Source organism: Mauremys mutica, chromosome 10 (genome assembly GCF_020497125.1).
Source record: "Mauremys mutica isolate MM-2020 ecotype Southern chromosome 10, ASM2049712v1, whole genome shotgun sequence".
NCBI classification, from domain to species: Eukaryota; Metazoa; Chordata; order Testudines; family Geoemydidae; genus Mauremys; species Mauremys mutica.
In genome coordinates this window covers 661,079-678,848 of record NC_059081.1, presented here as the reverse complement: position 1 = coordinate 678,848, position 17,770 = coordinate 661,079, and the positions used below count along the sequence as shown (strand labels likewise).

Below are 17,770 nucleotides of genomic sequence, written 5' to 3'. Positions count from 1 at the left end.
TTAGGCTTGAATAAAGACTGGGAGTGGATGGGTCATTACACAAAGTAAAACTATTTCCCCATGCTTCTTTTTCCCCTACTATACTCACACCTTCTTGTCAACTGTTGGAAATGGGCCATCCTGATTATCACCACAAAAGGTTTTTTTATTCCTGCTGATAATAGCCCACCTTAATTGATCACTCTCGTTATAGTGAGTATGGCAACACTCATTTTTTTCATGTTCTCTGTGTGTGTATATATATATATATATCTATCTCTCTTCCTATGGTATTTTCCACTGCATGCATACAATGAAGTGGTCTGTAACCCACGAAAACTTATGCTCAAATAAATTTGTTAGTCTCTAGGTGAACAAGTACTCCTCGTTCTTTTTGCTGATACAGACTAACACGGCTACCACTCTGAAATCTGTCTCATGGGTTGTTCTCATCCTGGGCTGGCTGCCACAGGGACAGCTCGGCTGCTCTTTCAGTTCAATACTCTTCTGGCACCGCAAGCTGTACATGTACTGCCAGAGTCATGAAGAGACCTCCTGCCCAGGTCTGCCCAGGCAGCGCTTCACGGTCAGTGCACCCCACCCTATGTCCTGCCTCTTTGAGGTACCTGGACTAATTGGGGAAAAGCTTGGGAAATGCTGCTCTAGAGAGGTTGGGGTGTCAAATGGAGCACTAGGTACCATGGAGCAGACACACACAGTGTTTCACTCTCTAGTGTTGGCTTTGTGTTTAAACCATCCGCAGTAGCTGGTGGCGGCAATGCATTTGACACGCAATTCTGACCGATTCACCCCGGCTCTGCCCACTAACCCATCTAGGCCAGGGCTGTGTCTCACATTCCAGACCTCAGGACAGGCACTTGCCATTTTGTTTTTAAAAACTTGCCACAAATTTGTTTCTACCCCCGTCCCCCTCCTGCCCCAACTCCATTGACCTGCAGCCGAACACCGGCAATGTTCAGTTCTGGCCAAGTGACTGGTTTGAGATCCAGAATCTCAGAAATTGTCAGGTTAGAAAGAGGTGCTTCATCCAATGGTAGTGGGGCTGCTAATCCTTCCTTTCTAGTGGGATGCAGCACTTGTCTTTAGCCCTGGTCCATCATGAATTACTGGCCCTAACAATCCCAATGTTTAAACTATCTCTGTTTAGCTTAATAGATTTTAAGGCCAGAAGGGACCATTATGATCACCTTAGTCTGACCTCCCACAGAATACAGGCCATAGGACTTCAGGTAATGGACAATCACCACACGCTCTGATAAATTGCTCAAATGGTTAACTACCCTCACTGTTAAAGATGTGTGCCTTATATTTAGTCTGAATTTGTCTCACTTCAGCTCCTAGCCACTGGATCTCCTTATTCCTTTGTCTGATCGATTCAAGATACCTCTCCTATCAGAAATCTCTTCCTGATGTAGGTTTTACAGACTGAGTTACCTCTTAATCTTCTCATAGATAAACTTTAGCTTCTTTAGTCTCTCACTAGAAGGCAAGTTTTCAAGACCTCGAATCCTTCCGATAGCTTTTTTTTTAACCCATTCAAATGTTTAAACATCCTTGTTAGAGTGTGGACAGCAGAACTCAGTATCCCAGTATTATCTCTGTATATAGCATTCTGTATATTCTGTAGGGTTAGGGTATGGCTACACTTGCGAGTTGCAGCGCTGGTGGAGGCTTTCCAGCGCTGCAATTAGTAAGTGTCCACACCTGAAGGGCACATCCAGTGCTGCAACTCCCTGGCTGCAGCGCTGGCTGAACACCTGGTCTGGTTGGGGTGTAGCGAATGCAGCGCTGGTGATCCAGCGCTGCTCATCAGGTGTGGACACGCACCAGTGCTGTAATTGGCCTCCAGGGAATAAGGAGATATCCCAGAATTCCTGTTCAGCCACTCTGCTGTGGCCTTGGAGCATAATATGGCCACTGATATTCATGCCTTTAAAAGCTTGTAGTCTCTTTCTAAATGTGTGTGTGATGTAGGGCAAGGAGTTTGTGTGGGTGGGGGAGGGGATGGTGTTTATCGCTGAGCAGGAGGGTACAGGTTTGGACAGGGAAGTGATGGAAGGAGCAAGACAGGAGTAGCAGATGAGCATCCTAGTCTGCATAGCCATTATCAGCATCCTTCTCTCACTCCCCTCCCCCATCCCATCCCTCTCTCCTTCTCTAGTTCCTTTATTGGCCCCAGAAGGTTGTTATTTCACTAAAGCCAATTGTCAATTCTTAAAGCCTCGTTTAAATGAGTAAATACAGTGAAACAAAATCTCTGTGAATCTTAAACTAGAAATCTTTGGCACCCGGCTCTGTGCAGGAGTGCTGTGTGCGTAGGAAGAGTGCGTGTCAAGTGCCAATGCATCGGTGTGTTTGTCCATATGCTTGTGTCTGCACAGGCTGCATCAGTATTGGGTGTTGATGGTGGTGGGGTAGCGCCCAGAGGCATGGAACAGGAGTGGGCCCCATTACGCTGGATGCTGCCCAGACAGAGACAGAACCTTCCTTGCCCGGCCTGCAGGCTAAGGGGCGGTGTGTGTGTGTGTGTATTTCCAGATGTCTCCAGTGCAGCAGTCTCCCCCCTGAGGTGCACCCATCACTCACATTGGTGCTGGAACAATTGGGGGGGGGTGCTAAGAGTCACTGAACCAAACTGGGACCCCTGTATGTAATGGAGACCTCTTCAAGCCAGGGGGTGCGGCAGCCCCCCTAGCTCCAGCCCCGCACCTACGATCACTCCATTGCCTCCAGGCCCTGCCCCTCCGCCGGAGCAGGGGGGCGCACGCTGTCCTGCCGGCTGGGAGGGGCGCCCCACGGCCCAGCGTTCCCAAGTTCCCCTGCGCTGCCCCGGCTCCTGCAGCCCAGGCCCCCTGGGGCTTGTGCCATCACCGCCGGGGCTTTCCCAGCCTTGGGGCTCGGCTCCCAGGACCCCTGGTTCTAGCAGGTGCCGCTCGAGCCCCGCGCTGGCCCCGCGCCCGTGTCTGCGCCCCGGCGAGCCCGCAGACAGAGCCTAGGGGGCTCGGGGCCGGGCCGAGCTCCGGCTCGCGGGGGGGGCGGGGACCAGGGGGGCTCGGTGCCCGGCGCAGCTCTGGGCAGGGAGGTGACGCCCGCCGCGCTCGGCCCCAATGAGGCGGCGCGGGGCGGAGCCAGCCGGGGGCTGCTGAGTGCGGGTCCCGCGGGCGGCTCAGACCCGGCGCGCGTGGGCTGGGGCCGCTTCCCGCGTGACACCTCGGGGCCGGCAGCGGCGGAGCCCGTTCAAGCCGCCGCGGGGCCGCGGGACTGGGCCTCTGCTTGGCCGCCGGGGCGCCGCGCAACCCACGGACACGCGCTGCGCCTCACAGGACACGCGCTGCGCAACCCACGGACACGCGCCGCCCGCCCGCCCGCCGAGGATGAGGCCGTGAGCGCCAGGCAGCAGCTTCCCGTGGCCGCTCCGGCTCCGGCTCCGGCGGCTTCCAGCCTTTCCTGCCACCGGGGCTGCGGCCGGGCAGAACCCGGCTCCGGGGGACCCGGCGGGAGAGCTGCAAATGGAAAACTTCTTCCGAGAGGTAGGAAGCGCCGGGTTTCGGGGGCGGCGGGGCCACGCTTACGGGGTGCGGGCAAACCTGGCCCCACAGCGGCCTCCCGCAACTGGGGCAGAGAAACCAGCCCCCGGGGCTCGCCCCCCTCTCGCTGCAGGCAGCGGGGCGGCCTCCCCTGGGGGCTGCCAGGTCCTGGCCAGCCCCCCGAGCTGTTGCTGCACCGAGTGGGCAGCCGCAGCCCTGAATAACCGGGTCCAGCCTCTCCTGTCCTCATGCAGCACCTGGATGAAGCGACGCTGTGCGGGAGCTGCAGCAAACTCCCCTCAGCCCGGCTCCGTTGCATTGCGCAGCGGTGGGAAAGGCGGGGAGACGCGCATCGGAGCCGGTTGGGGCTGGGCGGATTCCGCAGCTGAGGGGAGGCTGCAGAAACCCGCCTAACACTTCCCGCAAAGCGCGTGTGAGTGCTGGTGGCGGGAGGGACGGGTCCCGGGCCAGGCTCCAGTGAGAAATGACAGCCCCCTGCTCCCCTGTCCCAGAACGAGAACCCAGGTCTTGCAAACTCGGGGCCAGTAAATGCAGAAGTAACCAGAGGAAACACTCCGCTTTCCCGTGATGTGGAGCCAGCCAGAGTCACGTTCTGGGGATGGGAATCCTTCGGCTGGAATTTCCTTGGGGCTGGGAAAGTCTCTCACTGTGTGTGTCTGTTCAGGAGGCTGATCATGGCTCTGGTTTGCAGTGCTCAGTGCCAGCAGGCTGCTGGGGAACCAGGGCTTCTGAAAGGGCCACTGAGCCCTGGAGCTATATGAGAGAGGTCTGTAAAATCATGACTGATTGGGAGAAGAGGAATCGGGAAGTGTTATTTACCCCTTCCCATAACAGAAGAACTAGGGGTCACCCAATGAAATGAATAGGCAGCAGGTTTAAAACTAACAAAAGGAAGTTCTTCACATGTCTCACAGGCAGCCTGTGGAGCTCTTTGCCAGGGGATGTTGTGAAGGCCACAACTATAACAGGGTTCAAAAAAGAACTAGGTAAGTTCATGGAGGCCAGGTCCATCACTGGCTATTAGCTAAGATGGTCAGGGCTGCAACCCCATGCTCTGAGTGTCCTTAGCCTCTGGCTGCCAGATGCTGGGACTGGGTGACAGGGGACAGATCACTTGATAAACTGCCCTGCCCTGCTCTGTCCCTTTGGAGCACCTGGCATCTGCTGCTGTTGGAAGACAGGCTGCTGGGCTGGATGGACCATTGGTCTGACCGTTTCTGTGTTCACTGTCTAAAAGACCAACTAATGGAGGCTCTAGGTCACAATTTTGACAGGTCTCAGTAACACCGCAACTCCCTGTGGCATCACATGAGTATGCTCAGTGGCCTGCCATGACTGCTGGGCTGAACGGTGTAGTGTGGGCATCTTCCAACAGTCCGGATGTGTTAGGGCAATGTGCATCCACACTGCAAAGTGTGGGGCACTGCCCAGCATGGATCCTTCCCTGGGGGAAAGGCTCAGAGCCCACGGTGATGTTAGCAGCTGTGGAGGGTGTGGGGTACCGGGAGGGTGAGAGTGGGGTGAGTGCTACGTGCCTGTTGCTGTTGCAGTATTTGCAGTCGAGGTGGGGAGTCAGACCTCCTGCCTTAGAATGTCAGCTAAGCCCCTCAGGATCGAGGGAGAAGTCAGCCAATGAGAAGCATGGCACATTTGGCCAGATGCATTGTGGGAGTCTTGTCTTCCTCTGAAGCATTCGGTGTTAGTTGCTGCTGGATGCAGGACGTGGGCTTGATGGTCTGGCCCAGTGTATCTGACCCTCCATGCCCTGTGCCCTGGCAGAGCAGTCCAGAGCTGCAAAGTGTATGTTTGTAACAATAGCACCATGGGAGGTAACTGTTCCCCACACTTAATGGGGGGTTCTGGGGGTTGTGGTTCAGACTCCAGCATGGAGCAGCTGTTACCCCTTCCCCCCACCCGGTCTCTGTGCCCTGCCCCTTGTCTGAAGGACTAGCCCTCAGTACAGGTGCCCTTGCTGGGTGGATCTGGGGGTCTCACTTTTAATTTTGAATGTGCAGATGCTGAGAGGGGAAGTTAAGGGATTTGGGTTTTGTTTGTGGGTGGGAGGGGCTGTTTGGGTCTTTCCCCTCAGGTGACAGTCTAGTGAGGCCTGCAGAAGCCCTATAAGCAGCAGTAGATGCTGGGGGAACTGCTGAGAGAAGCTGAGCTCCGAATGTATTTAGTTCTCCTAGTTCAGGTGAAGGAGCTTATTGAGAGAGATGGGAGAAGGGATTCACTGTGTCAGATTTCAGAGTAGCAGCTGTGTTAGTCTGTATCTGCAAGAAAAACAGGAGTACTTGTGGCACCTTAGAGACTAACAAATTTATTTGAGCATAAGCTTTCGTGGGCTAAAACCCACTTAATCGGATGCATAGAATGGAACACACAGAAAAGATATTTATACATACAGAGAACATGAAAAGGTGGGAGTAGCCATACCAACTGTCAGAGGCCAATCGATTGAGATGAGCTAGCAGCAGCAGGAGAGAGAAAAAAACCTTTGAACTGATAATCAAGATGACCCATAGAAGGTGTGAGGACGGCCCTGTATGTTCATGTTGCAGCTTTGCTGTCTGCCCGTGGCACAGGTCCCAAGCTGAGTTTTGACGCTGTGTGGGAGCGTGCAGCACAGTGACACCTGTCTGTGATTCCCCTGCCTCTCCGCAGTGCTGTTGCCCAGTCACCTTCATGCCAGCAGATGGCTCGGACTCCCGTGTTATCATACTCACATCCACTAGACAGACCCATCAGTCCTTTACTCCCTTGTCACAGCTCTCTTCGTTGGGCCCTCAAATGCTTTGCAAACCCCTAACGAGCCTGGCAGCCCCTGCAAAGCAAGGTTCTGCCATTTTCCAAAAGGAAATTGAGGCCTGTTTGTAAGGGTGCCTAGCTACTGCAGTGACTGGCACCCTAGAGACCTAGACCCTCCCTAAGTTTTTTTTCCTCTCTCTTTCTCTCCCCCTTTGGCTAGTGAATCTGCATTTTGAGTCTAGACCAAGGACCTCCCTTGGTGAAGGATGTTCTGTGTTTGCAAGTGGGTCCCTCCCCTTCCTAATCACTCCCGATGGCACCAGATGTCTGCATTGCGTGGGCATGGCAGCTTCCATCGAGTGGAGCATATAGCTGAACTCTGTGAGCCTCCTGCTGGGGGTCTCCGCCTCTGAGTGAGCTGATCTTAAGTTCAGTTCTCCGGGATTCATGCTGGAGGTTTCCCACCCTGCATTAGTTTCCAGGCCATTAAACCCTGTGTCTGCCTGCTGTGTCCCTCCCTCGCACTAGGCAAAGTGGGAACCACTGGTCCTGCCAGACTTGAGGGAGTTAGCTGTTGACAATGGTTAGATGGAGCAATTGAGTTATTGGCTTAGTCCTGTCCCCTCTCCCACTTCACTGTCTTTATCAGAACAGATGTTTTCACAGATTCCTGGTGGGAGCCTCTGCCCCCAGGGTCTCTCTGCAGAGCACATGGCCAGGGGCTGCTGCATCCATTAGCTGATTAACCTAATGCTACTGGGAGCCTGTGCTGCCTGCATCTAATTAGATGGGACTCACTATCTGCGGTGGGGCCCCCTTGATCAAAGCCTCTTTTCCACCCCTCGGCTGCTGGGAAATTCCTACCCTCTCAACAGCAGAACCAGCCACTGAGGAGCTTGACACACTGACTGGGGAAGAGGCTAAATGGAATTGGGAGGTTGAAGCAGGGAATCCCAGCATCCTCTAAATGTGTCTCTCTCTCAGCATTTTGCCTCCCAGCAGGACCCAGCCAGTCAGCATCCGCCTAACCTGGCCTATCTAAGCATGTATGTGACCCCAAGTAGACAGAGCCATTTGCTGCTTACATGGGCTTGGGGACATGGTTGTGAAAATGCCTGAGCCTCGGCTATGCTACAGCTTCTGCGGGGAATCATGGGTTTGACAGATCCTAGAGGAGAAAAGGTGAACGAGGGCAAGCTCGTCTCTTAGACAAGGGCTAGACTCTGACCTGCACTCACAGGAAACACACTCTGTGTGTGTGAATGTGGCTTTTGTCCTTCCCCACAGACCAGAACAGCTGGAGCTCTGCGCTCTGTCACCTCTGCCATCTTCACCCACTCCTCTGATGTGCTGGGCATTGTGTGTGGGGGCTGCGTTGGAGTACTGTGCTGCACTGCACTGGGATTTTCACAGGGGGCAACTCCACCCCATTTATGCTGCAGGAGAGGTGGATTCTATCCCAGGGAACTGATCTATAGAGCCCTGCAAATCTGCAGGTATCTGCTTTGTAGCTGCAGATACCTGCAGATACCCCTGGATGTAGGTATCCATGGACCATGTTTGCAGATCGGATGCGGATACAAATTTTATACCTAGAGCTCTGCAAATCTGCAGATATCCACTTTATGTCCCTGGACCATGTTTGCGGATTGCAGATCAGATGCGGGTATAAGTTTTGTGTCCACAGGGCTCTGTTGATCTGAGGAGGTACAGGGGAGGGAGGTCACCTCTCACATTAGATAACTTAAAGCCCCATGTCCTTGCTGGTCTCCAAGGTGCTCAGTGTAAACACCATGTGATAAGCACAGGGCAATGCAGCATTCCAGATAAGAAGAACCAGCTGGATCCTTTGTAAACTGATCCCAAAGATTATGGGCTAGGGCCTCCACCACGATAAGGTGGCTTCCTGCTGCCCCAGTGGTGCAAAGGAGCCTTACATAGAGTAGGTCTAGCTGGCCAGCTGGGAATTGCTTGATGGTGAGAAACCACTGGGTGGTGTAGAGAGAGTGTAGCCAGCTCTTCATCTTGCCTCTTACTGCCTTCTGGGAGAGGGAGGTGGACAGACAGCACTGTGCTCTGGTGATCCCTGGCTTCTGGGATGGCCCTTTGGAGGGGTACTGCAGATGGCTGTAAAGCAGAGCTACCTGGAGGCCACCTTAATTTAGAGCAAGGGTCAGATCACCCCCAGTGGTTTCTGGGGGATCAGAGAACTGGTGCATGGCTGCCTTTGCCTCCTCCCCACAGTCACATGCCAAGCACAGGTCAGCCAGACCCAAGGTTTAGGATCTCTATATGAGTGGCAAAATGTGGCTACAGAGAGGAGCTGAAATGGTGTCTTTACTCTGCTGCCTTCCTGCACGGCTGCTGCAGTGTGCTCCGTGCCCAGACTGTGATGGGGAGGGGCTCGGGCCGACCAGCACTGTAGGGAGTGGTGATGGACTCTGCTTTCTCTGCGTGTCTGGCATGTGGGCCGGATGTGGGTGAGACCCAGAGGATGTGACTTGCTCTCTGACTCCCCTTGAGGAGCAGGAATGTCAGGGCTGGGGTTAAAGGAGACGCTGCACCCTTCCCTCTTCTGTTCTTTGCAGTCAGGCGATGGCCACTGGGTTAGTCACAGCGTCAGTCTCTACTGATGAGCAGCATCTGTTGCAGTCACTGACATGTTCCTCTTAGGGCTTTTCTGCACAGGAACACTCAGGAAAGTTAAGACGAATAAATTAAAGGTGTGAATTTAAATCACATTAAACCCCTGTGGGGATGCTTCCATTCAGAAGTCACCTGGCCTTAGCTCACTGGAAGGAGGATTAAACTAGAGTGCACTAAGGCAGTGTTTCATAGTGACTAGAACCTTGGCCTGAGATGCTAGGACCTGGATTCTGTTCCCAGCTCTGCCACTGGCCTGCTGGATGATCTTGGGAAAATCACTTTACCTCCTAGTGCCTCAGTTTCCCCGTCTGTAAAATAAGGACAATGACACTGACTTCCTGTGTGAAGCACCTGGAGAGCCGCTGATGAAGAACGCTGCACAGGAGCCAAGTGTTAATATTTCTGAATGAGCGTGTGGGTTAAACCCACAGAGGTTTAATGCACTTTACCTTAGCCATGTTAATGTCACACCTTTAGTGGATTTGTCTTAACTTTCCAGAGTGTCCCCATGTAGACAAACCCTTTGTATTCACGTGGCTGCTGGTAGGCTGGGAAGTGCCAGTCTTTTAGGGGCTGGGCATCTCTCCTTTTCCCCTTAAAGCAAAATGCAAAGCTTTTTTTGCTGCTATTTTAAAATAAATCCTCCGTATCAGATTCCCAAGGGGGAAAAGTCTCTGCCAGTTTAAAACTGCGTTTCATTGGTTTGTGCTGCTTCTCCCTGGGTGCCCGGGGAATGAGAGCTGCAGCTGTCCTGGCCTCTCTGCTAGGGTGAGTGATGGCTGGTGCTCTGGTTCCTTGGGACCCAAAGGAGGGGTAATAGGAACTGAATCTTGGGAGAATGCAGCTGAAATTGCTTAACAAAACAAACACCTCTCACCTTTTTCTTCTTCTTCTGGAGTCTTACATGCAAGTACTGAACTGGGAAGGTCTGTGTTGTTCACATTCCAGCCTGGGAGCTTCTTGTGTTCCAAAGTCTGTGACCTCAAGCGCCCCCTCCCTGTTCCCTTTGGACTAGTACCTGCCACTGTGTTAGTGATGAAAGGAATGGTTCTCACTGGGCGAGCATGTGGGCTTGGAAGAGTCTTGGCTTATTTGCCCCCATAGGAGGCTGTACTGGAGCTGCATGAGCTTAGAAAAATGGGCCAAGCAAGTCACGATGACCCACTTATCTGATGAGTCCAGCCCCCTCTGGTCTGCAAATTATTTGAGCAGACAGAGTTTGGAACAGGTGGCAGGCAAATGGCTCTCGCAAGCCGACTCCAGCCGAGGACTTATCACAGGATAAACGGCTTTTTTTTGTTTTTTGCAGCATTCAGCTGATTCTGTTTGTAGAGGGAGGAACGGTGCATCTCACTGGGATGATGCAGTGATAAACTTGCTGGCTCACTGCGCCACTTACTTCAGTGGTCCTGGTTAATGCTGGCTCCTTTCTATGTAGGACTGGAAGGGACCTCCTACATCACTGAATCCAATCCCCTGCTACTGCAGGGAGACACCTTGGTAATTAAAGGAGTGACTTGTCATTGGTTGGACATATTCAAATAGAAATTCTCCTTCAGCTGCTCCCCCCCCCCCCCAGTTCAGGTAAGGTAGAATCCATGAGAGATGGATGGTGGCCAGAGGCACAGGAGGGATCCACTGAGCCTTATCTGCTGTGATTGGTTCTTCCCTGGGTGAGAAAAGGGAATGGTTAGTTAACTCTGACTTTGTTGACATTGACCTCATGTGACATCCTGTCACTCCAGATAATAGTGAGCAGCGCACCCATGTGTTAACAGCTGCTGGGAAATGCCTTGGAAGGAGAAGGACTCAGAGGTTCTGCACCTTCCTGCTATAGGAATGCGGGGGGTGGGCTGTTGTGCAGAGGAGGAAGTGTGGTGTGGCAGGGAATCCTATGGGAGATCTGAGGAGAGGGCTCTGAAGTCCTTGCTCCAGTTCACAGGGAACAATTTGATCTATTCTGAGCCACACTTTCCCAGGTCCTAGAACTGTTCCCAGAAGCACACTCTGCAGACAGCAGCCCAGCATGCAGGGAGGGGTCCTGTAGTTACAAGCTAGTGAACATGTCTTTACATTCAACCAGTTGGCTACATGTCCGATGGAGACAGGAGTATTGCTGCATAAAACACAGTTCTCCAGCTCTTGGTGGTGAGGGTACTGGTCCCACTTGCAAGGTAGCCATTATCCTAAAGCATCCCACACTTCTGTCCCTCGTTCAAGCAGTGTTGGTGGCAGAGTGTGCAATGGGATGGAGGCAAATACTGTTGTTGTTTATATTGCAGTAGCACCCGGAGGCCGTAAGCCCTATTGTGGTGGGTGTTGCACAAACACATAGCAAGAGACCGTCGTTGCCTCACAGAACTTACAGTCTAACCAGAGAGTAATAAATATATGGAATTGGGGAAGAGGAAAGATAATGGTGAGATGTGATTACCTAGTGGACTCTGTATGCCCAACTTGAAAATTGTGAGTAAAACCAAACCCACATCTTCTAATACAAACTAATGCAATTAATGACCTTGGCGATCTCTGCATTACTGGGGCAAGCATGTGTATTTCAAGGCAAATCTCCACTTTGTAGAATCTCACAGTTTATGTGAATCTCCCCAAAATACTCTTCAGTGATAAACTGCAACAGAGGTAGGGAGAAGCTGGGACACAGCAAGGGAAGAAGGGAGTGACTCTCCCTCTCATTTCAGGTAAGACGGGGAGCCTTGTTCCTGATACAGGGGCTGCAGAGCAGAAGGCTCTTACGCTGATTCGATTCCTGTTCCTGTCAACTCTCTTCCCAGGGCTTCAGTCTGCAGCCATACTCCCATTAGCTGTGACCTTGTCAGATCTTATAAGCTTAGCTATAGGTTGGGTCTGCTAAGTTCTTGGACGGAAGCCCTCCAAGGAAAGACACATGAGGAACACACATCTCTCTTGGGCGCCAGTCTGCAGCTGCCATTTCATCTCTCACCAAACCGTTTCTTACAATTCAGGCTTTGCTCATCACCTCCCTTATTATTTAATTGCTAATTGCCAATGGGGCACTGTGTTTCTCCTTTATCCCCTTTATTTTAAAGAAAATTTGTTAACTATTTAAATGTAATATTAAGGTTACAACTTTAATCTTGTAAAACAGGACATTGAGATTTAAATGTCCCCCTGCCTTCTTGTGCATCTGTGTGGTCTTTTATTCCACAATTGCATATTACTCAGTAAATGATCTACTACAATATTGCAGGAAGTCCATTTCCTTTGTAACATTGGATGCACCTGTGGAGGAAATTAACACACACTGGAGGATAAAAATTGAACTACTCATATATCTTACAAGGTTCTAACCTGTAAAATTTGACTTGCAGTTGAAAAGCAAACAAGATATTAGGATGCTTAATGAATAGGAAGGAGAATAATATGGAAAATATTATAATACCACCTATAAGTCAGTGGTGCAGCCTCATCTGGATACTGTGAGCTGTGCTGCTCACCCCGTCTCAAACAGAGTATTGCAGGATTAGATTCATAGATCTTAAGGCCAGAAGGGACCATGGGATAATATGCTTTGACCTCCTGTATAGCACAGGCCATTCAGTTTCACCCAGTTACGCCAAAATTAAGTACAATAACTTGTGCTTGACTACAGCATAGAATATCAGGGTTGGAAGGGACCTCATGAGTCCAACCCCCTGCTCAAAGCAGGACCAACCCCAACTAAATCATCCCAGCCAGGGCTTTGTCAAGCCTGACCTTAAAAACCTCTAAGGAAGGAGATTCCACCACTTCCCTAGGGAACCCATTCCAGTGCTTCACCACCTTCCTCATGAAAAAGTTTTTCCTAATATCCAACCTAAACCTCCCCCACTGCAACTTGAGACCATTGCTCCTTGTTCTGTCATCTGCCATCACTGAGAACAGCTGAGCTCCATCCTCTTTGGAACCCCCTTTCAGGTAGTTGAAAGCTGCTATCAAATCCCCCCCACTCTTCGCTTCTGCAGACTAAACAAGCCCAGTTCCCTCAGCCTCTCCTCGTAAGTCATGTGCCCCAGCCCCCTAATCATTTTCATTGCCCTCCGCTAGACTCTCTCCAATTTGTCCACATCCTTTCTGTAGTGGGGGGCCCAAAACTGGACGCAATACTCCAGATGTGGCCTCACCAGTGCTGAATAGAGGGGAACAATCACTTCCCTCGATCTGCTGGCAATGCTCCTACTAATGCAGCCCAATATGCTGTTACCCGCCTTGGCAACAAGGGCACACTGCTGACTCATATCCAGCTTCTCATCCACTGTAAACCCCAGGTCCTTTTCTGCAGAACTGCTTCTTAGCCAGTCAGTCCCCAGCCTGTAGCAGTGCATGGGATTCTTCTGTCCTAAGAGCAGGACTCTGCACTTGTCTTTGTTGAACCTCATCAGATTTCTTTTGTCAAAATCCTCCAATTTGTCTAGGTCCCTCTGTAGCCTATCCCTACCCTCCAACTTATTTACCTCTCCCCCCATCTTAGCGTCATCTGAACTTGCTGAGGGTGCAATCCATCCCATCATCCAGATCATTAATAAAGATCTTGAACAAAACTGGCCCCAGGACAGACCCCTGGGGCACCCCACTTGATACCGGCTGCCAACTGGACATGGAGCCATTGATCACTACCTGTTGAGCCTGACAATATAGCCAGCTTTCTAGTCACCTTATAGTCCATTCATCCAGCCCATATGTCTTTAACTTGCTGGCAAGAATCCTGTGGGGGACTGTATCAAAAGCTTTGCTAAGGTCAATATATATCACATCCACTTCTTTCCCCATATCCACAGAGCCAGTTATGTCATCATAGACGGCAATCAGGTTGGTCAGGCATGACTTGCCCTTGGTGAATCCATGTTGACTGTTCCAGATCACCTTCCTTTCCTTCATAATCTTCATAATGTGATCTCTCTCTTTCCCTACATACATAGTAGATACATGAAGTATCAGCAGTGCTCTCACTGAGATCGGTGGGGCAGTTTAAGGGCTATGGTTTGAGATCTGCAGACTCAGGCAGATGTCACTGTATTGGTTAGTCTAAAAAACGTGAGCCAGGTGTATCTCAGCAACCATAACAGGTAGAGAATCACTTTTTTTTTTTAAATTAAAGCTTAGATCCTGGAGAATAAGCAGGCAGCACAAGCATGAAAGAGATGCTTGTACATCAGACTGGTATATACTGACTGAATCTGAGCCCTGAATATGGTACGTATCTTCAAGCCTGAAAAGAAGGGTTCCTAGCGACTACAGCCTTTGCTGGTGCCTGGAGCCGGCCTGGGTGGTGAGGAGCCAGCAGAGTTGCCCTCATTAGTAGCTTTGGTACATGGGAGGAAACATAAGCTCCCCTCAAGGACCAGAACCATTCACAAGAGGGAGAAGGGAACCAGGTGGCAGCACCTTATGTGCAGAAAATGGGGAGAGGATTGCCATGTGGGCGGGGAGCCAGGTAGAGTGAGGAATAGAATAGACGTGGGGGTGACGTGAAGAGCAAAGGGACCTGGAGTAAGTAACTCTGACCATAAATGGCAAAACACTCATCCCGTTGGAGAGTTAGAAATTCACAAACCCTCCCTAATGCGTCTTCTCAGTGAAGTTGCTGGGACATTGTGGACTCTACTATAAATACGTAATTGCCTCTGTGCCATGGATTAACTTTACCAATATTGTTTACAACTCAGGGCTGCCAACTGACTGACTCTACTCTCCCTTGGCTAGCCTTGTCGCCAGGCCAGGAGGCCATGACGCCATCACTTTTAGAAGTGGGAGGACTATGCCCTCCCACTTCTTACCCGCCTTGAGGATGAGTGATGGGGGGGGAGGGGCCTTGGGGGAAGAGGCGGAGCGAGGAAAGGCCTTGGGGGAAGAGGCAAGACTAGAGTGGGTCCTGGGAGGAAGGGGTGGAGTGAGGGTGAGCCTGGTTCGTGCACTGGTGGCCTCCCCACACTTCTAGGGAGCTTCCGGGGCTCCTGCTTGGCCCTAGATTAGCCCATTTGCCTTGTGGGGTGTGTCTGCCTTGTCTCAGCAGGCCACCTGCATTTGTCCTGCTGTTTTTGCTTCCATCCTCTCTCCCGGTTCCTTTGCCTATCCCTCCTTGTGCTCTTCTGGCCCCCTCCTCTTTTCTTCCTTCTGCCAGTCACCTCAGTCCCAGAGACACAATTACAATGATAAAATACTAGTTCCTCGTTCACAAGCAAATCATCTGGGTGCTTGAACCAGTCAAACTGCTGTGTGAGCTTGTTCTTTCTCCCAGCCCCCAGGGTGCTGTGTCTAAGCACACACTGCAAGCCCGGTGGCGCAGACCCCGTTCTTTATTTACTCTTTTGAAGCACCATGTGTACAGCCCAGGCTGTTTAAACAACAACAATAAATCTTGCCAAGCCAACTTGATGGGTCTTTTGGATACAATGACAAAACTACTGAGTAAAGGGGCATCTCCCACAAGCTGGCCTACAGGTAGCTTCTCAAGCCAGACCTCTTTCTTGTGTGCTGTGCTGCTCTTCAGTGTAAAAAACTCACTTCTTTTCACAGCATGGTGAGCAGCTGCTGTTCACCCCAATTACTTAATCTCTCAAGCATTTTTGGTAAGCTACATAGGAATCGATAAAACGTTTGATTTATTTTTCAACTAAAAATGTGCCTGTTGCCCAGCCCTTGTGCCCCCACCTGCTGCTGCGGCCATGGAATGAAGCCCCCAGGAATGTAATTTAAATTAGACCACTAACCTAAGGGGAGATGTCAGCAGGGCATGAGCACAGGGGAGGAGGGGAAACAAACCCCACAAGGGCAGAACTGCTTGCAGCAGAGCGTGAGTTACGAGGAATGCGGATTATATTAATTATTATTCCGGTCGTGCCTAGGAGCCCTAGTCATGGCCCAGGACCCCCCGTGCTTGGTGCTGCACAAACACAACAAGAAAAGATGGCCCTTCCCCCAAAGAGCTGAAAGTCTTAAGACAGGAGAACAGACGGATACAGTCAAACAGGGGAGTACAAGGAAATAATGAGAAAATATTGGTCAGCATGTTAGGCAGTGGTCTCCTCACACCAGTGGCCTAACACAAATGTCTTCCAGGGGTTCAGCAACTCATCTAGATATTTGCCTACTTTTACAACAGGCTACATAAAAAACACTAGCAAAGTCAGTACAAACTAAAATTTCAAACAGACAATGACTTGTTTATACTGCTCCATATACTATCCACTTATAAGTACAATATTTATATTCCAATTGATTTATTTTACAATTATATGGTAAAAATGAGGAAGTCAGCAATGTTTCATTCACAGTGTGCGGTGACGCTTTTGTGTGCTTGTTCTTTGTAAGCAGGTTGTTTTTAAGTGATGTGAAACTTGGGGTATGCGAGACAGATCAGACGCCTGAAAGGGGCACAGTCATCTGGAAAGGCTGAGAGCCACTGGCCTAATTGTCAGAGCTTGACTGAAGGCGACGGGAACCTCTGCACTGACTGGGTCCAGCCTGAGGTGCGCTGTGACGCTGGTGTCTCTCGTCCGGCTCTCTACTGCTGCTGTGACTCCTGAGTGAGGGAGCGGCTGAAAGAAGTGAGGGCTGAGGAGACGGAGGGGCTTGGTGAGGGGAAGAGAGAGGCTCTACCATCCACAGGGCATGGGCTGCTAATGGTCCAACGCAGCTGTTCTCAAACTGTGGGTCGCGAACCCCTTTGAATGTGGTTGCCAGGGCTGGCTTAGACTTGCTGGTGCCTGGGGCTGAAGCCTGAGCCCCACTGCCCAGGGCCGAAGCCCGAGCCCGAGGCGGCGGGGCTCAGGTTGCAGGCCCCTGCCAGGGGCTGAAGCCCTTGAGCTTCAGCTTTGGCCCCCCTACCCAGAGCGGTGGGGCTTGGGCTTTGGCCCCACACCCGGGGCAGTGGGGCTTAGGCAGGCTCGGTCTTTGGCCCCCCTACCCAGAGCGGTGGGGCTCGGGCTTTGGCCCCCCTACCCAGAGCGGTGGGGCTCGGGCTTTGGCCCCCCTACCCAGAGCGGTGGGGCTTGGGCGGGCTCGGGCTTTGGCCCCCCTCCTGGGGTCGTGAAGTAATGTTTGTTGTCAGAAGGGGGTCGCGGTGCAATGAAGATTGAGAATCCCTGGTCCAGAGTAATGGGGGAGTGGAGTTTGTATAGGAGGAACTGGGAGTTAGGCTGAGGCAGGAGCAGGCCCATGAGGAGGAGGCTTGGCTCAGTTACTCCACATCCGTTCATCAATCATGTACAGAGCTGTCATGTGACTCACTTTCTGAAAGCTGTTTTCAATTCCCTGCTCTCCCTGCTCTTCCGAGGCCCATCAGGTCACCTGCCTCCCATCAAGGGCCTAGGGTGTCCTGAGCCCCTGCGCTCACTTCCATTAGCTCAGTTCGGTTTATATCTCTCCTATCACTTATTCATGACCAGCTGGATCAATCTCCTGAAAACTGCATTTGTTGAAACCTGATTCTGGCCTTGTCTGGATCACGTGGACCCCTCTGGCTCAATTTTTGGTGCATGGTTTGTAACCACAAAGCCAGTTGAGGCCAGGAGGAGAGGATGGCTTAGTGCAGAGGTTGTACCGTGGCCAGGAACCCACAAAGTTCCCCTTTGATAGAGAACAGCTTTCAGATGCCTAGTTCCTCTGTACTGTACAGTAACCATAGCGGAGACCATTCTCCACACAACAGAGAAGTCAGGGAGAGGGAAACACCTTGAGTGTTTGATTCATAGATTTTTAAGGACAGAAGGGATCACGATTATCTAAATCTGACTTCCTGCATCGCGTAAGCCATAGAACAGGTGTTGTCAAACTGGGGGTCGGGACCCCTCAGGGAGTTGCGAAGTTAT

The 17,770-nt window shown here is 51.6% G+C and overlaps 1 protein-coding gene across 1 annotated transcript in view; it reads left to right on the top strand.

The window, feature by feature from the left end:
- The first annotated feature begins 3,428 nt into the window (after nucleotides 1–3,428).
- LOC123378542 (unconventional myosin-X-like) overlaps nucleotides 3,429–17,770 on the top strand; it is a 277,407-nt gene continuing 263,065 nt past the window's right edge. The window contains exon 1 of the mRNA XM_045032485.1: nucleotides 3,429–3,530. Coding sequence (XP_044888420.1) covers nucleotides 3,510–3,530 — 21 coding nt within the window. The 5' untranslated portion in view covers nucleotides 3,429–3,509. The remainder of the gene's footprint in view (nucleotides 3,531–17,770) is intronic.